Here is a 22,244-nt window from a genome sequence, read left to right as displayed (position 1 = left end):
ATGTAAGAGAAAGATTTTTAAGCATGTCCTGTCCTTGTGGAAAACACAAATGTCTTAATTTTTACCTTGTATGGTGAAGACTGGTCCTCCAAGTTTCCTGCAGTGATCTGGTTGTTGACCTATAGTGAGTTATAGTGAGAGCGAGTTCTTTTTAAAATGAATATTTCGAGACACGCCTCCTTAGAAAAGCTCACAGCTGGGAAATAGAAACTTAAGATTTTTGGAAGGGAATAATAAACGGTATGCAGTGCACACTAAACCTGCTTGTCATCCAGAGCAAAGACAGGAAACTGAAACTTACTGCTTATCAACTGCATTTCAGCCATACTCTCTACTTGCAAATTATGCAAAAAGTGAAAATACAAAAAGACAGGCATGACAGGCTGTTTTCTTTTGATCATTTCCTTTTCAAACCAGCTTTTATTACACCATCATCTGCACCATGACGGCAGTCAAGAGCAATTCTGTGCTGCAACACAATGATCAGAGGCCAAGAGAGGGACAACACCAACAGGACAAACAAAAAAAACGATGCCAACCAGCGTTAGTGAGGAAAACTGTCAGGAATGACAGTCAAAGGAAAGAAATCAATGAAAAAAAGAAGTTCTACAGTTGTACAAAGACTGCAAACAAAGAAAATAGAATCTGTAGTTATTACAAACAGCAGTACAACTGTGAATTCAGACTGAAACCGCAGTTTTAACAGAACTGGATGATGGGATAGATGTACACAAATATAACATTTCCATTAGTCTGTATCCCTTGAAGGACATCGAGCAAAATGTTTTGTCTTTGACATGAAGAAAGAACAACTGCGCTTTGTATAAAAAAAATACAAATAATTGTGCTGAACCCTCAAACTACATCAAAATTACCATCATGATTATAACTCTAACTGTCAGTGTCAGCAGAAGAAGAATTGGTATTAATAGTATGAATATTTTACTTTATTATTTGATATATATACACAAGTATCCGCAATGTTTTTGCGTTGCTGTAACTTTGCTTTATTTTCCCACGCATGTCTTTAAGTACACTTGAAAATAAAATGCAATTTTTCTCTTTTGTTTCACTGGAATATTCAACAAACCCCAAATACATCACTCATGATCACACACATACACACATAGGTTTGAGACTCCCTTGACCTCACGTGTTCATCTGAACACACACACACACACACACACACACACACACACACACACACACACACACACACACACACACTCGAGCGCCTCAGGTTGTGGACACCGTCCCTCTTTTCACCCCTTTCCACGAGAGCAGGAGAGGCCCATAATGCATCTGTGCCCAGGATGAAGGCGAAACCTTCACATCACAGCGACTTGTCAGTTTGAAACACTGAAGCTAAACTCGAGCAGTGCAGCTAACATCGAGTTCTTTACATGGCTCTCCTGCTTATAACAGCACAATCTGCTGTTCTGGAGGCTAGAAACAAACATGCTTTGGACAACTGGTTAGTCATTTTAAGAGATTTAAATTTTTTCAGGTGTTATTAAGAAGATCAAAATGGATCGAGAGGACTGTACAGTTGTGATGGGAGCCAAAAGAACAGTTCAAGCAAAAATGAAAATGATGCCATTGTTTACTCACCCTCGGGTCATTCAAACCCACATTGTTTATTTGTATTTTTTTTATTTATAAAGAGACAAAATAATGACTTAAAGGCACCATGAAAGTAATGCATACAAATTGTGCGTTGTATTTCAAGTAATGTGAAAAGTCTGGAATTTACATTGTTATTCACTGAAAATATTTTCTTCTGTTAAAGGTCCGACATTCATTTGGGAGGAAATTGTGTGGTTTGATGGTCATCGACTCCAAAATGCTATTGATTATTGCGTTTTATAATTATCATGCCAATTTGAACAGATAAAGAAAACTTGCATAAAACTAGGAGACTTGTAATATAGCTTCACAAATGACTTAGCCTACTTTCATTATAAATAATGTTTTTTTGTTTTTTTGAACAACAGGTTATAGTCTGTCAAGGTCCAAAAAGGACCCAAAAAAAAAAAAAAAAAAAAGACTGAAAAGCACAATGAAATTGATGCATGTGACTTTTGAGTTACATTTCAAGTAATATGATTGCTTATTGACAGAAAAGAATGATTTATTCACGGACAATCTTCCAAATCTGCCGAAGCTCTGAAATCGTAAAAAAAAAATTTATGCACTGTATAGTAGATTCAGAAAGAATATAACATCTCAAATCTCTACTTTCATTATACTTTTTGATGGTGTTTTTCTTCTGTAGAACAGTTTATAGGCTGTCAAACTCCAAAAGGGACCAAACTAACGCCTTAAAACCACCATAAAAGTGATGCATATGACTTGTTTGTTATATATGAAGTAATGCATTGACTTAGTGTGAATGAAAAGAGTGCAATTTACTGATAATCTTCTAATACGTGAGAGCTCTGATATTAAATTTGATTAGAGTTTTAAAAAATGGTGCAGTTTGACTATTTTGTCGCAACTGGCGTTCAAACAATTTGAGAACTCCTCACAGAAAGCTATTGTATAAATTGAGTAGGAACATAGCTCCTCAAATCGCACTTTAATGGTACTTTTATCATACTTTTTAGTGCTTGACATGTCGTGCACAAACATATTTGTTTTGCAAAAGAAATAAGGTGGTGAGTAAACAATGACAGAGCTTTCATATTTACGCAAACCATTCCTTTAAAAACCACAAACCAAGGCGAGCTCTTAAACTTCATCTTTCACACAAACATGCTCAATGAAAAGAAAGAGCACTACAGCGCTTCTCTGAACTCATTCACACACACACACACACACACACACACACACACACACACACACACAAACAAGCCTTCATATCCCCCAGATGTTTAAGGATATGACGTCCACAGCTTGAGGAAGATTTGTGGAGCGGGAAAGGATATGTTTTCCTAACGTTAGCGTTTACTGAATGGTGAACCCTATTCTCTAATAATCCCGTGAACACGAGGAGAACAGAGAGACACACGGTAAATGGTGGTGTCCAATTCGGTGTCCCTTACTGTCCACTGAGTGGAGCACGGCTGGCGAAAGAGAGGACACGCATCTTGATATACTACGATACGGGAAAAGAGAAGGGGCAGCTGACTGAGCTTTCATTTGTTTGTTATCTTCCGGGAATCGGGACAGTGAAGACATCTTGGGGCATGTGTGTGACTGGGATCAGAAGATATCCGGGCAGGAGTCCCAGTTGCCTTGCTCCTTAGCTTCCCAGTATCCTCCTCTGTAGATGTGCGTGGGCTCTCCTGTCATCGGGTCGACCTGCCGCTCGAACCACATGGGCTTGTAATTGTCCTGGTGACCACCTGATCGAACAAAGCGGACACGTACATACAAAAGCAAACAAACAGTCACTTAATTAGAGAACAGAACATATATGAGGATGCTAGTAACTCAATAGAGCCCTTTTCTACAAAGATATTAGAAACCATTTCAAATACAGCCTGGAGCTTACAAAACAAATGCTGACTAAACTATTAAATCTATACTTCTTAAACAATCAGCTACAGTCTCTGATTCAACATGTCTCGCTTTCTATATTCACTCAACAGGCTGATAAACAGCAGCTAAGAGAGGCACATGGACAACTCGGGAAGAAGAATAAAGCAAATAAAGGAAAAAATATTGGTAAAGTTTAGAGGTGGGCGGCATGACCAGCATTTTATATCACAGTCCCAGTTATTTTTGCTGGAAAATGAGCCACATAAAATATAATATCTAGGTAGTATATATTAAATATTAATAACAATTTTCTTTTACAGTGTCCTTGTTACACATTGTGTACTTACTATAGTAATAACAATAAATTATTCATGATTACATGCAACTAACATGAAACCAAACGCTCATCCTAACTCTAACCATATAGTAAATACATGCAGTTAATTAATATAACTCGCTACCTAAATACATAATTGCACTGTAACAAGGACTTTGGTAAAATAAAGTAAAACTTAATATGATGTGAATAATTACATAAGAACATAACATTACTGTCTAACTCAAATATATATTTAAAAAAAAAAATTTCATACATATATTTTTTTCTTTTAATATTTAATTTTATTAGCCAAAGTACATTTATTTTTAAATATTAAATTAGATTTTATTAAAGCACAGGTGTGCAAAATCAGGTGTGCAAAAATCTTACACGTTCACACTCAATGTGAGTAGCAAGTCAATTTAATTGTTCAAGTACAGTTTTCTGCTTTATCATACCGCCTAGCTCTATCAGATGTGAGTAATGGAGGGGCTGGAAGGGTTTTGGGTGGATGTTACTTGCTTTTGACTGGAGCTCCATAAGGACCCTCCACTAGAGCGACATAGAGCAGATAACGAGACAGTGAGGGTCTCATCCATCAGCTCACAAATGCACAAAGTTAAAGTGGAAGCGCATGTTAATGTGTAGTTTTCTGTGATAACCAATGCATACGCTGTATGTTTGCAATAGTTAAGAAAGTCATATTATAACTACATAAACATGAATTGTGGATCTTGTGCTTATAAGCAAAAAAGTATAATGCTGTATAATGTATAATATGACCCAATTAAGCTGTAAAAATTTAGCTCTAACAACTCAATTTCCACTCAATTACAATGACATAATTACACTTCATTACGAACACTGGTTTTGTATGTGTCTCTGTGTGATGTGAGCGAGTGTGTGGTACTTGCTTGAGTATGCAGGTGGGTGTGAGCCGTGCAGTGTTTCAGCTGCAGAAGCACACAGATGAAGATCGAGGGATGCGGGCAAAGAGAAGAGGAGTGAGAGAGAGGTTAGCATGCATGGGAGGAGTGAACTGAAGAAATTAAAGTCTACACTGACTGTAGTCTCTGTAATTGATATTGTATATACTCCTAGTTTATGCCTTCACACTGCCCACTAGTGGAAGAAAAATACACACACTGGCATCTAATTAAACATGTATGACAAAAGAATACATTTAAATAAGAACCAAGACTAATAATTGTCTGGTTTCTATTGAATGACAGTCATGAGAGTTCAATAGAGTTTTTTCACTCCTGAATCTCCTAAAAAAAAAGTGATCTAGGATAGAGTTCACACGGACTCAAGTATGATTTATAATTGTTGTATTTCTTGACTCTAGCAATTATGTTAATATTGACGATGTGAATGCAGCAAAACACAATCAGAAAAGAAAAACTTCAGGGGTGAGATCGAACTCAGGACTAAGCAACCAAATCAAGTATAAAACGACTAAACTACACTATACAGCTATAGTCTGTGCTGATTCTGCTACTTGCTTGATAGTGAAAGATCAGAAGAAGTTTCATCTGTGTCAGCTGACGGAGGGACAGACAGATGGAAAGTGAAGATGATTAGATGATAAATGTGAGAGACAGACTGATTAGGAGAGAGGGATGGGATGGTACTTGCTTTTGTAAGTGGTCTCAGAGGGCTCACTGGCAATCTCGACTTCTTCGGCTGATCAGAGTTGAGAGACGAGCAGCCAAAAATTTAAAAGGGGGGTGCAAATTAAGGCAAAAACAAAAAAGAAAGAATACAATGAGTGAATGGCATAATGGAGGCAGGGAAAGTGATCCTGGATATTAAAGAGACAGTTCACCCCAAAATAAAAATCCTGTCATGATTTACTCACACTTATGTCGTTCTAAACCTCAATATGGCACTTTTTTGCATACGTGGATCATAGACACCAAAGTATTACAAAACAGGTGTGTTACTACTTTTATGGTACTTGGTTATCATTTTGGAGCCAAGTTTTTAGGAATCATCTAAAACTATTAAAACTTGTATATTAATTGAAATAAAATAAATGTTAACTAAAATAAAAGAAAACAAAACATAAAACTTAAAATGTCAGTGAGTTGTCAAGGCAAGTACTAAAATGAAAAAAAAAATCACTATTAACAAAAATATACAAAACTGAAACTTTAAAATAAAAAAAGAAACTTAAAAACCACTTACTACTCTGAAAATACAGTAATAATAATAAAATAATAAATAAAAGAAATATACCTTTATGATATATTAGGTGAATAAATATAACACTGCTTAAAGATTTCAAGTTTAAGTCCCTTTCACTGATTTTGTGGAAAAGCTAGACGCAAGAAAATTCTTGGATTTGGAAGAAAATGACAAAGATTTAAATTTTTTGGTGAACTATTCCTTTAATGTCATGCAAATAAGCACTATTACATTGTCTGCATGCATGCGTGTGTAAGATGGGAGAAAACGCAGAAGACGACAATTAAAAATAGGAAAGAAAAGGTAGTAGAACAGGAGTACTTGCTTTTTAGTGGGGAGTCAGATATGGAGTCCTCAATGAGAGCTTGAGTGAAAGACAGAGACAGAGGAGTGAACGAGAGACGCCGAGAAGGCGGAGGAAACGAGGAGACGAGCTGAATGACAAATAAAAGGACACTTTACCCTTGTCCGCTGGCTCCTTAACTTCTTCTGCAGGGCTGCCGTTGTGGTTGGCCTCTCTCTCCCTCTCTCGGCGGACGGTGCGCTGCTTCTCCTCCAGTCTTTGTTTCTCAGCGTTGGCTTCTTCCCAGCGGCCCTGCTCCATCAGACGCTGATCCGGCCGCCTCCGGCTGTCCGTGGGAGCTACACCCTCCTCCGGCTCATTCAATGTCAACGCCAGGGTCGAGAAGTAGTACATGTTTTCAGCACCTTCCCTACAAAGTACAGAGAGAGAAAGGACAGGAAATTATGGAGAGATTGAGAAATTCCAGTCGAATTCTCACTTGAGCACCAAAACACGATGTGCCAGAGAACATTCACTAAACACTAAGCCACAGCTCCAACTACTCATGAATAATCGTGTCATGCACTCTAATTAACATTCTTTAATTAAAGGTCTATTCCAGGATCAGTACAAATTAAACTGACAGGATTTGTGGCATACTGTTGAAAACCAAACCTTGTTTTCTTGAAAAAGTCAAAAGATTACAATGAGACACAACTGAAATGTGTGGGACCAATTTATGGAGGATTTTAAAGCAGAAATGAGAAGCCTATAATTTTAGAATGCACTAAATTCACCAGAAATATGAGCATACAATAATAACAATAAAAATAAATATAATTTGCAATAATACTACAGTAAAAAAGCAGTATTATAATAATACTACTACTAATAATAAATTAATTAGAAAGAACATCAAACATTTCACTACTGATGTCTTAATTTCTTTGCTTTCAAAACAGCACAAAATAAAAAGGGGAACTCAAAACAGATTTATTAATTAGTCTTATATATATTAAATATAACTGAAAATGTTTTGTGGTTCTATGACTGAACATTTACAGAGTGGCTCATTCACCTCTTTTGTTACTGCTACTGTTCTTTTTGGCTTTTTTAAAGAAATCGAGGCTCAAATGCTGTCGACTGAGCTTGAACTTGGGAAATATTGTACGTGTCAGGGAATTTCTTACGGCAGCGGTGTCTTCCTCCACAGCTCTTTGGCTTTGAGCGTCTGATAGACGGTTTTCTGTCGCCCGTCGGTGCCGTTCTCTCCCCCTCTGCTGCTCTGCATCACACGAGAGCATTCCATCTTCTCGTCCCACGTCCCAGACAGAACATAGTGTGCTTTCCCGTCCTTATCCGTCACCACCCCCGTGACCTACAGAGAGAGGCATTGCACAAGAAGGAAGCGAAAGCGGACAAAAAATACAGAATGGGCAAAAAGAACATCAAAAGATGCAAAGGGTGACGAATAAAAGGGGAAAAAACTGACACGTCTGCATTCTGGGAGACAGAAGTCAGTGAAACGGCTGCTGACTCACCTTTCTGGCCACGTCTCGGGAGAAGTAGCTGTACGGCGCGAACTTGAGATGACAGCGGTCCCCTGTTCTGTGGTTCACAACATCTATTTCTCCCGACTGAATTCAGAGAGAGACACACCAATATCACTTATGAATAAAATGATCCACTACAGATATTTAAGTAATTAAAGGGCTGCATTTGTATAATGCAAATGTGATTTGCAAAACCAGAAAAAAATTAATGCTCAAGAAAACTGGGTGACAATCATGTTATTTACATAATATAATTTAAATTACATAAGCAAGTGACATGTACCATTGTCCACTAACAAGTCCATCAGTTCATTTTATACCCAGACACACTGATGCTGATTATATGAAAATATGTAAATATGTAAATAAGTAGCGTGTATTCTGACCTGATCTATCCAGAGTTTCCCGACAATGATATTGTGCACTGTGGTTGTGACTTTCTTCCAGGTGTAGTGATTGTTACTCTTCTCAAAGATACAATGAATTGAACCTGGAGCAAACAAACAAGCAGTTCAAAAAGAACTTGAAAGCTCTTGCTTAAAAACATGAATGTAAGCATATGACATTGTAATATTCATTTTTTAATATGAATATACGAATACATTAAAGCAGGGATTCCAACCTTTTTACTTTTTTTCTTTTTTTTTGGTCAGTCGAACCCCTTTGATTTTGAATATTTAATTTAAATGCCTTTCAAGAGATTTGAATTTAATACTTAAAAAATGTAAAGATGCATTTACAGTTCTCTGATGTTGGTTAATAGTTACATGACATAAATAAAACATTTCTATTTAATATCTAATTATTTCTTTTAGTGTTTTAAATTGAAAGTTTTCATTTTAAATAATGTATACATTTTAATTTAAAATGTTTATGTTTTCATTCATTATTAGCTTATCGTCGAATCACTAAACCTAGTTTGGGCAGCTATTTAAATGGGCATATCAAAAAAGTATTTGGATATTTAAGTCACAATTAAAAATGTGAATAAAAAAAAAAACAATTAAAAAATGTTGTTGCATTAAATAAAATATCACATGGCTTATCTGTTTTAAATACAGCACTGGCACACTCTAAAGGCAAAACATTTAGTTTCATTTTCAGTTATGTTTTTTTTTTATTTTAAAATAAAAAATTTTAAACAGCTGTTACTGTTGAAACTGCTACTGTTAAAAATAAAGATCAACCATATTGTGACACTCTGTGTTTGTGAAATGTTAGTTGAACATGTTCATAGCTAGTGAAAGCGTCCAAAAACTGTTGTTTCTACTGGGCTTTTTTGCATTACACATATTGTTTTAAATGCTGTTTTTCAGAAAAGGAACTAATGAGACCAACTCTTCCCTGAATGAAAAAGCTGCATGTTATTTTACAAACTTGAACATTGTAATAAGGCTCAAAATAGGATGAATAGTTACCCAGGGGCATGATGGAGAGATATTTTCCCCTGAACTTGCTGGCCAGGGCGATCTCCTGTCTCAGGGTCCAGCCTCGCTCGGAGATCGCGTGATGTGCCGCAGCCGGAGGATGATGACTTACCTGAAGACAGAGATGGGAAGAAGAACAGATTAATATCATACACAACTCATCTATCTCAAGATAAACAAAGGCTCACCTGCTCACAGAGGGACCTGTAGCCGCTCTCCTGCCCCCGGTCTAGCTCGAATGTCTCGCCCAGCAGAGGGTTGAAGGGTTTGCCCGTGCGGTGAACTGTGGTGGAGTAAGAGGACACGGTGAAAGCTGCTACGTAGCACATCTGCTCAAGGGAGCTTTGGCACTTGGCGCCCCGGTCCAGCAGCTCGTAGTACTCCAGATCCTCAGAGAGACGCTGCAGCATAGACAGGGGCTCGTTGAAGTTCACCTGTGAAAAGAAAGGATGTGTTGAAAACAAATGAATCTGGGCTGGTTGGGATTCTTGTAAAGATATGGATAGGCCTACAGGCATAGGGATTTTGGAGAGCTCTTTTCCGATACAGTTCTTCATGATGCTCCATAGATTGAGAGAGTAATTTGGTTTATCTGGGATTCGGCTCCGCCTCTTTCTCACAGGCACTACTTCCCGGGACTGTGGAGATTCGGGATTGGACCCCAGAGACTGCTCATCTAGCTGTGAAAGATTAAAAAAAAACATTCATCAATATGTTTATATATATATATATTTAAATGGTGTGCAAAATTTTTTTATGTTGTTGAAAATCATCTCTTATGCTCATCAAAGCTACATTTATTTGATCCAAAAATAAAGTGAAAACAGTGAAATCCTTCTAATATGCTGATTTGCTGCTCAAGAAATATTTAAAAAATCATGTTTTTGAACTGTAGTAATATTTCATAACATTACTATTTTTACTCTATTATTGGTCAAATAATTGAGCTTTGGTGAGCTTAAAGGGGGGGTGAAATGCTCGTTTTCACTCAATATCCTGTTAATCTTGAGTACCTATAGAGTAGTACTGCATCCTTCATAACTCCAAAAAGTCTTTAGTTTTATTATATTCATAAGAGAAAGATAGTCTGTACCGATTTTTCCCGGGAAAAACACGACCGGCTGGAGGCGTGACGTGTGGGCGGAGCTAAAGAATCACGAGCGCCAGTAGGCTTTTGCGTTGAGAGCATGTGGAAGCTGTGACATTATCGTGAGGGAAAAAACATCATCCAAAACAAACCATGGCTTACAGTCAGATTCAGCCGTTTATTTATGATCCAGAATCAGATCCAGAGGCTGAAACTGAACGAAAGCAGCAGCAGCAACGACTCGCTCCGAGCGGGGCTCGAACCCGGGTCTCCGATGGGAGGCGGACGCACTAACAAGGAGGCAGAGATATTTGAAGCAGTTTTACTCACCGTCTGTGGTTCCAACACACAATTGTGACCCTTTTTCGTTGGGATTGCATTATCCTTAAGAAATAAACGATGTGCAAACCCGGCGTCAAACTGGGCCTTGTTTGTAAAACAAGCATCTTCAAAATGCAAAGAACAAACACAAACACTTGCACAACTCCGTTGATGCTCTGTAAAAATAAACTCCATCCACTGGTCCCTTAACGCTGTTTTTTTTTGGTAATCTGTGCAGGGTTGTCTTGCCCTGGCAACCAAAAACACACTCCTTTTGTGACATTTCGCGACGCTCTCGCTCTGATCAGTGAAGTCTGTTGTGCTCTCAGTGCTCTGCTATACGGGAGCGCGCTCTTCCGGCAGAAGTGCCCTTAGGACCCATATAAGGAAATTCCGCTCCATCTAACGTCACACAGAGCCATACTCGAAAAAAAACTTTCCGAAACTTGTGACAAACTGGAAGGAGTATTTTTGGAACAGAAATACTCCTTCAAACGTACAAATTAATTTTTGAAACTTTGTCCATGTTTAGCATGGGAATCCAACTCTTTAACAGTGTAAAAAACTCAGTATGCATGAAATAGCATTTCACCCCCCCCCTTTAAGAGACTTCTTTTAAAATCATTATTAAAGTAATTATTCTGCCAGTGTACATAAACGCCTTACCGACGTCGTCCCGTCGTCCATTCCCAGCTCACTACTGATTCCACTGACATTGCTGCCGGATCTCCTGAGAGAAATAGAAAGAGCGTATGAGAGAGCCAGAGAGTGAGAGAGATAAGGAACGGGAAGGGAAGAAAGAGGATACACACACTTAGGTCCAGTAACACTCATATCAGAAGAGAGTTAAGGGACAGAGAGGTAAAAGTTAAACGACAGGAGCGAGGCAGTGAATACAGACCTGTGATATTTGGGGTCTGCTGGTACAGTGATAAACTCTTGAACGTCCTCGCATGCATCAAAGAATTCATTCTCCTCGTCCTCGTCACTGACGTCCCCTTTTACTGGAACTGGGCCTACAGGACAGAGAAAGAAGAAGTATGCTTTATATACAGGAAATCAGTATTCAAATGTATGACTAAACAGATTTTTTTTTAAAACAGAAATTAGTTAGAACGATCAAAATTTACAAGGAATTGGATGCCAATTTGAAAAATAAAGAATACTTTGAACATTCCAAAGGTTTCACTGCAACTTTTAAATTAGCCGGTATGTTTATGAAAGAATAAAAAAGTATTTTAAATCAGTTCAAACTTGTACAATTCAAACGGATTCAAAAATCTGATTTAATGACAAATTGCATTACCAATTTTCTTTTTTTTTTATTTAGTTATTTAAATTGTAAAACACACTACTGTATCAAATTGATACTTTTTGAAAAAAATTATACTTCTATTAAGCAAGCAAGCATAGAGCAAAAGTGCCATTAAGACATGTATAATGTTACAGAATTCTTAAAAAAGTCTATCAAAAAAAGTGCCAACCAAAATATGAAGCAGCATAATAATAATTAATAATAATTGTTTCTTAAGCAAGCAAATTTATATATTAGAATGATTCCCAATTCTGATTTCTGAGTAATAATGCCAAAATATTCAGATTTGCATCACAGGAAGAAGTTCAGAAGAAACATTCAACCCTTCTAAATGGTTGTGTGAATTTAGATACTTACTGATGTTTATTACCATATAGTGCTATATTTGTATAACAAAATTGAAAAGATTAAATCTTATTATTAATTGCCTATATTTAGTGAAAATTGTGTGCTGTGTTAAAAACTGATTTGTAAAACAACTGACAGATTCATTGAAAAAGATTAGCTTAGAAAAGTCATTAATTGGGGAGTTCGAAACCACTACTTGTCTTTTTTTTCATTGTTGTGTGCAACTACCACAGACATCCCAACCTGCAAAAAGTCATTTCAGGGAGGTATCCCGAAAGAAGGAAGGAAATACATCTCAGCTGTAGTCACCTTCTCAGTGAGACTTTGCCTATCTGAATGGGAGAACTTCCCTGCGCTTAGCCTCCCTAACATGTTGTGGTCCCTAAAAGATATAGGCCTAGCATAAAATATTATTTCTATAAACTATAGGCCTATGTAATTATTCGTCAATTATGTTTAAATATTTAGATTACTTTTACTATTTATATAATCTGCTTATACAATTTATACAACTGCTTTTATTTATTTTCCATTGCAACTTTAAACAGGTCTAAAGAGTTTGTTGTTTTCATGTAGCCTTGGCAACTAGCCTGAATAATATGCAGATGAAATGAAACTTGCCAACTCACCTCAACATGCCTTTTGCAATCATTTAACCTCCCATGGGCAATGCTTGAGCAAGACTGTCATTATGTTTTACATCTATAAGAACACTTTCGTGTAGTCTGCCGTAAAATGTGTCTTGTACTTTTTTTTATTTTATTTTTTTTGTGGCACTTTCCGTCTGCCATGGTGCTCCTGTTTCTAGATAGACATAACTGATTAATTTTGTTCGGGAGAAGAGATAAAAGCCCGCCCACACTGACAATTGATTGGTTGATTTGCAGAAACAGGCCAATCAGGATGCTCTCTGTCTGACATGCGCTTCGCACACACGCACATTAGCACACACACGCAAGGTCTCTCGCTCCCTCTCCCTCTCTGCCGTGCTCGCGCTACACGGTTTGAAACACAGTATCTGTTTCGCATGCGTGGTTTTGCTCGCTCGGTCTAGATTCCGGGAGATTTTAACTAATTTGCGGGTCTCAGGGAGCCGCTTTCAATATGCGGGAGACTCCCGGAACTTCCAGGAGCTGCTACCATGCATTAGAAATCTGTGTTTATATATTAGTCTCTATATAATTTTGCAGCACCCAGTCTTTCTGCGTCAGCCGTGCTTCACCTTTGCTGTCTATGGCAGGGTTGCTCTTGGATGAAGGCAGTACGGTGGCTCCTCTGAAGGCTCTCTCCAGATGGTTGTGTTGTTTGGCGAGCTGCTCCAGCGTCTCCTCCAGTCTCACTCTCTGCTCTCTCTCGGCCTGCAGGGCTTTCTGCCAGCGCTTACTGTGAGCCTGGGCCAACGCCAGGAAGTCCCGGCAGGCCTGGGGATCAGATTATTAAAGAATCGTTAACAATACGTTTAACTGTGGTTTCTGTGTGCTGTAAACAAACAACCACTAGTGAATAAGGCAGTGAGTTGCTTTTTCCCTAAAGCAGATGATTTGCTCGGAGGTCTTACGTTGATCATGGCGTTGGAGGTGATGCGGAAGAGAGTGGCTCGCTCCGTCACCTGCCGAATCTTTTCACTCGTCTCTCCTCCCAGCCGAACTCCCTCCAGCTCAGACAAGGACCTGAAAGAAAGCATAAGAAACTACTTCAGAATCTGAGGGCAAAACCTAAGGTTTGACATCCCATGGTACCTAGGATTTACACAAGCTTCAGTCTGGATCCAGCCCTTACAAAGACCTGAGATGACCGAACACCTGAGAAGAGATGATGCAAACCCCTCAGAGGACCTCAGATGATGCCAACCCTGAAACAACATAAACTACCACATTTTGCTACAGGTTTGATTGCAACATATAATCACTGCTGTTAATAAGGTTCATTGTCTCATTTCTGCCGTATGTACATCAATTCGACATAGTCACCACTGACAAGCTAGTACAGAATAGATTGTAGAAACTTAACTTCCTGTAAAGCTGCTTTGCAACAATTGGTATGGTGAAAAGCGCTATACAAATAAACGTTAAATGAATTTAATTTAGACACATAGTTTTTCTTGACTATAACCGTTTTCCACTTTTAAGAATAACAGTAAAGTCTTAAAGGGTTAATCAGATGCTACATGCAATTTTACGAGTAGTTTGAACTGAAATGTGTGTTGGCAGTGTGTGTACACAAACACCCTAGAATGATAAAAATCCAAACCAGTGTTTTTTTTTTTTTTAATCTCGTTAAATCATTTCCCCTTCCTCAAATCGAGACGATTTCAGATGCAGCCAGGCCCCTCCCACGATTGTTTGATTGACAGTGGCATTTCAGCACAGACTGGACTGGTGTTTTACCGGAGACCCCTGATTGACTGTCATCAAGAGTGTCATTAGCGATTGAGGTGTTCTATTGTTGGATGTAATAATGAACAAAGCAGTCATCATTTACTCCCGACATCTGAGCCGCTGAAGACGCAGTGGATTACCTTTGTTTTTTAAGGGAATGCGCCCCAATCTACATAAATGCATCTATGTTCGCACAAATTATTTGTGATCCAGCTTCACCTCCAGAAGAATGGAGTATATGTTTTTTTAATGAATCTTTGCAAATTGTCTTTCCTAATAATGTGCTAATTAGCAAGTTTCACAATGAATGCGGCTAAAGTAAACAGTCCCTCAGAGAGCAGCTCGGAAGAGAGGGGCGGAGTCAGCAGAGCTCATTAGTATTTAAAGGAAAATGCTACAAAACGGCTTGCTTTGAATATAGCTGGTTTTGACAGGGAAAAAAGGGTGTTTTACACTACCATTGAGAAATTTTAACCAAACTGTTAGACTTTTTATTAAGACCCTAAAGAATCATATCAACGCGTTATACTAAGTTTATATACTTAATCATCGGCCGATATATATTGTGCACCTCTACAATAGATTTAGTCAAGTGTGTCCAGTCTGTTGCAGAAAGGTGGACTGACCGCTGAAGTGCAGAGCCGTGTTTGGCGATGAGGTCATTGCAGGTGCTGAGATCCTCCACCTTGCTGCCCAGCGTCCGGAGGGTGGACTGCACCTCTGAGTTGCGTGAGCCTGAGCCCTGACCTCCTCCAGGAGAAGTGGAGTCATCCCCGGAGTCATCTGCAGGAAAAAAGAGGAACGAAAACCGTGAAACAGAAACCACAAAGTGCTTTTCTTAAATGTGGTTTTGCTTTCCAACTGACCCGACTCAGCCTGCATGCGGAAAGCTTTGGCTTTGGCCAGCTCCAGTGCTGTGATCCACCGCTGCCGCTCCACCTCCGAGCTGGCCTTCAGGTGATATGTCTGCGTGCCGCCATTGGAGATGACGAAATTGCATGAGTCTTCCACCGCGATATTGGCTGTGGCCAGGTTTATGGTGCCCCGACATGTGTGACCCATCTCCGCCTGGGTCCTGCAAGAGCAAAGGGAACTGAGATAAGATGACGTATTTAAGATAAAACACTTTACTTAGTCATAGTTATATCCTCTTTTAGATTTAAACAGTGCTTATCATCGCTAAACGGGTGGACAGAACAGGATGTGATGCGTTTCAGATTTCATAATGTTAGTCACAGTCCGCTTCTGTGAAGCTAGAGCAGCATTCATGAGGCTCTCATTAAACTCTGACAGCTGTTTTTCGGCATCTGATGCAATATTCATGAATTAGCACTGAAAGACAAGCATTCGAGAAATGCCTTCGGGTAGAGTTTCTTTCACTCTTGAGCATTTATGTGACAGAAGATACGACGTGTTACTGCTGCTATCATAGTATCTGGTATCAGATTAGAAAAGAGCCTCATGTTTACGATCTTAACAGATACACAGAAAAATACTTACCTCAATGAATATTTCTGAGCCATGAATCAAACCAACCATCTCCAAGATCCATCATTAAAATGACAAACAACGTGTACAAAATATAAAGCTACAGGCTGCAAGACTCCGATTGCAAATACATATTGTTAACTAAAACCAAACCTCTTAACCCTTCAACTCTGCGGACCAGGTACCGGGTCTAAAAATAGCATGCAAAATGTTTGTGTTTCATTTGCAAAGCCTTCCTTATATGGTATCAGCACTATACATAGGTTCATTTGAAAGCTTAGAGTGTTTTCTTTACAAAGAATAACATTAATTGGGGTTTTATGATACATAAAGTAGTCAAATTAAGCTAAGAAATATATCCCCCCCCCCACAAATTTCCGTCTAACGATTGCGAATAATTTTTCATAAGAATGTGTATTTAAAATATTTTTCACAAAACAGTCAAGTCATATATCACCAGAAAGCTCTCATTCTCAGGAATCTGATGATGTAGATCATTTTATTGTGTGACAATCACAGATCGAATGATCTTCAACAGAATCGCGATGTAAAATTTCTCACCTCATTGCAAATTATTATTTATCCATCTTATATGGTTCCCATCTGCATGTATGTAAAGGAACATTTCATATTTTTGTAGGAAGAAATTGTATACAAAAAGAGTATTATTCCTTCCTTCAGTTGGAATGGAATAACTTTTGCATAGATTAGGATAGAAAGAAATTTCCTTTTTCCTCTATTGGCTGACATGTGCTGGAAACACATAAAATAGGTCTGAAGATGCTAGGCCCTTCATTGCCTGAGCTATACTATTTCAAACTTCAGTTTATACAAATAAAATAGGGCCTTGTTTTTTTCCCCTATTTATTATAACACAGACAGCATATATTGTAATTTTTATCAATTTCAACAGTGTTTTATGTAATTTCAAAGGGTTTCCTTTAAAATGATACCAAATTTCGGTGTTTACACCATTGCAGGAAAGAATTGGAAGTTTCTAAATTAAGTAGGAAAATGGAAAACGGAAATCCCCAAAATAGCATTTGAGCTTAACAGGTTAATTTTAACATTTTGCTATACACACTAAACAAAATAGTTCTAATGTCACACATAATATGCTCAAGATTTGCTGGTTTTTATACGATTCTTTGAATATTTTGTACTGTGGGTTTGGTGAGGTGTACTAAAAACAAAACATTTTCACTGTCTTCCAAACTGACCCACAACCTAATCGGTTCGTAGGCTACATAAAGAAATTAATTCATTCCTCACACGAGTCAAGTTTTGAGTGTTATACTGACTACTCAACTTAACTCAAGAACTGAATTCATACACTACTACTACTCGCCTGATTCCTGATGGTTTTAGAGGACAGTTACTCCTAGTCTTGCCATGTCGTTTCAAAGAATAGTACAATGGCTAGCGCAACATGCCTAGGACAACTCACAGTTATTATTGCAATACAAACCCGACGTGTCACATTCATCTCAATAAGACAGCAGTCCAAAACTTGAATCATGTACTCGAGAGTACCAACGTTATTCAGTCAGTGGCCTTAAAAGTACCAAGTTCATTACCAAATCCAACTAAGACTAGATACTGAAAACTGAATAATAAAAGCTAATTCAAAGTATTTATAAATACTATAATAGTAAAAAATAACGCTGTTGTATTTTATAAAACGGAGCAGTTAAACTGTCAGAAGTTCATATATAAACAGTTTTCATCTCCAGCTGTAATTTGCCAACACTGATGAATCACCAGTTCCAGGATTTGTTTTTATACTCCGCGGGAAAAAATGAGGCAAGAGCAGTTTGGATGGGCTATGACATGACACAAGAGCGATGCCAGGCGATTTCACAGAGGCACAAGAGTCCTGAGCCTGTAACCCATGAAACTGTGAAATCTCTTACTCGCCTTCTACATTTCCTGATGAATCTTTTACACGCACGATGAGAAACCACTGAGGTCTGCCTGCAGGAGCAGAGGAAGTGCAGAAATCAAGCCCTCAGGCGAGCGTGTGATCCTCCTGAACAGAGGTGACCTGTTAAGACAGTCACGTGACCCAAACTCGCTCAGCCAATCATGTGGAGGTGGACAAGACAATGTGCACTTGTGTCTTTCATTTACACCGTATTGCTACGGTGAGGTCTGCCACACCCTGTTATACTGAGATCTCAGGTTCAACTTAAATTCAGCATTTAAATGTTGCATATGTAACAGACTGTACGACGAACATTTAATGAAGTATTTTTTAAAGCAAGTTATTTATAGCAAACTGAGTCCGAAATATTAGTCCGAAATTTTCGTATGTTGAAAAATAAATACGACAATCATGTTTACACACTGCCTCTGAAACTTTGATCCGTTACAAAAAAAATTCAGATCAGGTTAAATTTTCTGTGTTTTCGCATTCATATCATGCATTTTGATCAGAAAGGATGTTAAATACGGAAAAACGCATACGAAAATTTCGGACTGCAAAGACCTTTCAGTACTTTAAAATTGAATGCAAAGCCAAATTTGATCAGAATTTCTGGTTTAAATTGGGATACACAACCATCCAAAAGTTTTTTATAAAAGCCTCTAATTCTCACCAAGGATGCATTTATTTGATCAGAAATACAGTAATATTGAAAAATATTATTGCAATTTAAAACAAGTATTTTCTATTTGAATTCATTTCAAAATGTAATTTATTCCTGCGATGCAAGGCTAATTTTCAGCATTATTACACCAGTCTTCAGAAATCACTCTAATATGCAGATTTGCTGCTCAAGAAACATTTCTGATTATGATCACTGTTGAAAACAGTTGTGCAGCTTCTTGTTTTTGTGAAAACTGATTCCGTTTTTCAGGGTCCTCTGATTAATTGAAAGTTCAGAAGAACAGCATTATAAACAATGACACTTTTGATCATTTTGCATCCTTGCTAAATAAAAGTATTAATTCCTTTCATAGTCTTACTGCCCCCAAACACTGGTGGTGTATGCATTTACATTAGATTATCAAATAATAATCAACTGTATAAGCAAAAAAAAAAAAATAAATAAAATAAAATACATTTGTGACTTATTTTGGAAATAGGATGTTTCGATTCCACAAACATAATTTTTTGGTCATGTTCATCCCGAACTGAATTCTGAATTCATTTTCGTATTCAAGAAACAATTACAACATAAAAAGCAGTCAAAAACAAAGCACACACTTTCACTAGCCAACTGCTGAGGCGTTGGACCTTGTTATTTTATCGTATATTTGAACATCAGATGACAAGGGTGGATTTTAAACAATGTGTTATCCTCTCATCTCAAACTGTTGAGCAAACAGTGAGGATCGCACGAGCAAACAGACACACATGCGTGCGCTCTCTCACGCAGTATTAATAATTGACAGAGCCCAAGGAGATGAATGTGGCTTCACCACCAGATCAACTCCCACTCAAATCGAATTACGTAAAATGGCATCATCTTACAGACTGACGAACACCAGATGTTGAGTTTTTTGCCCGTTTACATACCTCCATCCTAGGGTTATCATCATTAACTAAAACTATTAAAACAGTTTTGTATATGAATATGAATATTAGATTAAAACTTTAACTTATTTCAGTTAGTGTTCAAATCAACATTTAATTTTAAGTGGATGCACTGAAATTACTAAATGAAAATGAAATAAAAACTGAAATAAAATTAAACCTAAATAGTGGTATTTAATAATAAGTACAGAAAAAAGTACATTACAAAAATGACAACAACAAAAAAAATTCTAGTAATATTTAAATATATTTTTGAGCCATAAAATAATGACAAAAGAACATTAAAAATGTAAAAAAAAATTACATTTTATTTTATTTGTAAAAATAAAGTTAGTATAAAAATGAATTAAAAACTACTATAATAATATTGCATTAATGGCCCATCCAGTCCAATGGATTTAAGTAAGTCGTCTGATGAGACATCATCAATAAAGCACAAACCAAACCAAGAAAGTTTATATGCATAAGGAAAAGCAAAAGAGATGCTTGCCTTATCCAAGAATATCAAGTTATTTCAACATCTAAAGCTTAGCACCTTTTCAGATATTGCTGAAAGGCCAAAGAACACTTTGTTCAGACTCACAAAACGTTCATTAGGCCAAAAGACGTTCCCATCAACTTTTAGGAGACCTGTTGTCTGACAGAAACAATTCCTGACAACTCGTTTTTTTTTTTTTTCTCCCTGGAGGTCGATAAACAACAAAAACACAGCACAAACTCACCTGTAGTATGACAGCAAGCCATTGCTCAGGACGAACCAGCGCCTTTGGTATCCCTTTATGTAATTAGTCCATTTGAAGAGCCAGCCTTTATAGGTGTCCCCAGGGGCCGGGGTGGGCGCTTTGGGCTCCGACATCAGGACGGCCCGTGGCTTCACAGTGTCTGACGGGGGTCTGGGGGTGAACACAAAGGGTTAAGCAGTTAGTTGACACCTTTACCTGGGCGATTCACACCTGTAAGGGCAAGACTCATAAGCCAAGGCACCTGAAATGTTTACATAAACACACAAGTTGTGTTGTTCCCCTCCTAGACAGCATTTTGTGGGTTGTGTGTTGTTGGTTGACAGCACACTAGGTTTTGAAACACATCCCAAATCCTCCACATAAAGACTGAAACGTGTTACACTCAGTTCATATCACGTCCATGGGCTCGTTTCGCCTACGTGTCACTCTCTGAACACACTTCATGACATTTACAGACCCGAATAAAAACAAAACTCTTTAAACAGCAGTGTTTACGACCGCGATAAATGAAAACAAAGATATCTCCGGCTATCTTAAACTTTGTTTAGATTGATTAGGCCTGTATGTACGACTCATTCACACACAACTACGAATCCAAACGACGTTTAAATGACAAAGTAGACAATATAAATAATCTTAATGTTTGAATAAAAAACCATGTTCGCTTATAAATATGTGCATAAACGTAAAATGACTTTGACGGCTAATTCAGCTAACGGCTAATGAAACTGACACGGACGCGGAAAGTCAATAACACTATTATTTCAGTAAATACAACACTTACGTGATGAGAAATCAACTGTGGGCCTCTCAAATACGCGTTTATCCTCTAAAGGTCCTTTAATAATGTCAGCGAGCGGGGGATGTGTGTCAAACTGAAGCTAACTCATGTAGCCTGCGCTAACCTTCAAGCTAGAATGACAGAAATCCCGTCAATTCGTGCATAACATCAGATGAAACCTCGGGGGAATAACGCAAAGCAACATGACAAGACATGGAAATCTGAAATCCCCAGTGCTGAAAGGGTTTAAAGTGTGTTGTGGGTGCTGGCCAGCTCTTACCTGATCTCTCAATGATCCCCTCTGAAGAAGGAAGTCAGTGACAGCAGATCACAGGAGCGAGTTACTCCACAAAACTCGCTTAAAAGTCACATTATTACCTCTTTCCCCCTTCACACATTACAGAAACCGTCCTGATTCTGAGCAGTGCATGTGCCTGCATGATTAGACTTACTCGCTAAAGAGATTTCAGCCGAAATGGGGTTTGTTTTTGAGTGTAAATGCTAAATATGGTAATAAAAATATATATCAATAAAGCTGCACGAGTTACAGTGATTTTACAAGAAGTTGATTCATAGTAAAATCACTGTCATGCATGACTTCGAGTGGTTTATTGCTTTCATAAAACGGTGGCAACAGTAACAGGCTTACAATAATCATCTACATGTATTATTCATAATAACCGGGATAAACGGTTCCTTCCAAGTAATTTAATTCATTATCTAACTGTAGGCTAATTGTACAGTTACACTGCCACATGGCATCATTTCTTATTAAATCTCGGTTAAACCTCTTTAAATAACAATCAGTTATCATTGCCAAACACAAAGAAAACAAGCAGAGGAGAAAATAAAGAAATATTTATATAAATAGCCTATAATTTAAAAACTGCTTACAAATAATCAACATATAAGGTTGATCGACATGTAATGATATTTATCAACATATATCAATTTGAGAGTTTGTGATTGAGTCACAAAACCTGAAGCAAC

The 22,244-nt window shown here is 37.8% G+C and overlaps 1 protein-coding gene across 10 annotated transcripts; it reads right to left on the bottom strand.

Moving 5' to 3' along the window:
* Window positions 1-832: 832 nt before the first annotated feature.
* LOC113097589 (oxysterol-binding protein 1-like) lies at window positions 833-21,687 on the bottom strand. Of its 10 annotated transcripts, none has more exons than XM_026262843.1 (19): window positions 21,535-21,687; window positions 20,453-20,623; window positions 15,571-15,779; window positions 15,331-15,487; window positions 13,885-13,996; window positions 13,549-13,747; window positions 11,565-11,679; window positions 11,330-11,393; window positions 9,768-9,935; window positions 9,444-9,689; window positions 9,247-9,367; window positions 8,215-8,318; window positions 7,817-7,912; window positions 7,466-7,653; window positions 6,455-6,705; window positions 6,318-6,356; window positions 5,441-5,488; window positions 4,717-4,755; window positions 833-3,347 (listed from the first exon to the last, which is right to left on the bottom strand). In XM_026262843.1, exons 2-19 carry the CDS (start codon window positions 20,584-20,586, stop codon window positions 3,205-3,207), a joined length of 2,433 nt encoding a protein of 810 aa, XP_026118628.1. In that variant the 5' UTR covers window positions 20,587-20,623; window positions 21,535-21,687; the 3' UTR covers window positions 833-3,204. The 10 variants fall into 10 exon arrangements, with proteins under 10 accessions (XP_026118628.1, XP_026118630.1, XP_026118629.1 ...); XM_026262845.1 differs by having other exon boundaries at window positions 11,330-11,390; XM_026262844.1 differs by lacking the exon at window positions 21,535-21,687 and adding an exon at window positions 21,258-21,512.
* Between the last annotated feature and the right edge of the window lie 557 nt (window positions 21,688-22,244).

This window comes from Carassius auratus, unplaced genomic scaffold (assembly GCF_003368295.1).
Source record: "Carassius auratus strain Wakin unplaced genomic scaffold, ASM336829v1 scaf_tig00216332, whole genome shotgun sequence".
Taxonomy (NCBI): domain Eukaryota; kingdom Metazoa; phylum Chordata; class Actinopteri; order Cypriniformes; family Cyprinidae; genus Carassius; species Carassius auratus.
The sequence above is the reverse complement of the archived record's forward strand: the minus strand, read 5'-3'. Positions and strand labels throughout refer to the sequence as shown.

Excerpts from the sequence above, each read along its gene's own strand:
- LOC113097589 (XM_026262843.1), bottom strand. The coding sequence starts at position 20,586 with ATGTCGGAGCCCAAAGCGCCCACCCCGGCCCCTGGGGACACCTATAAA. Across the intron at positions 11,394-11,564 it reads GCAGACCCCAAATATCACAG|GAGATCCGGCAGCAATGTCA; the intron begins GTCTGTATTCAC and ends TATTTCTCTCAG. Across the intron at positions 7,913-8,214 it reads GGAAACTCTGGATAGATCAG|TCGGGAGAAATAGATGTTGT; the intron begins GTCAGAATACAC and ends CTCTGAATTCAG.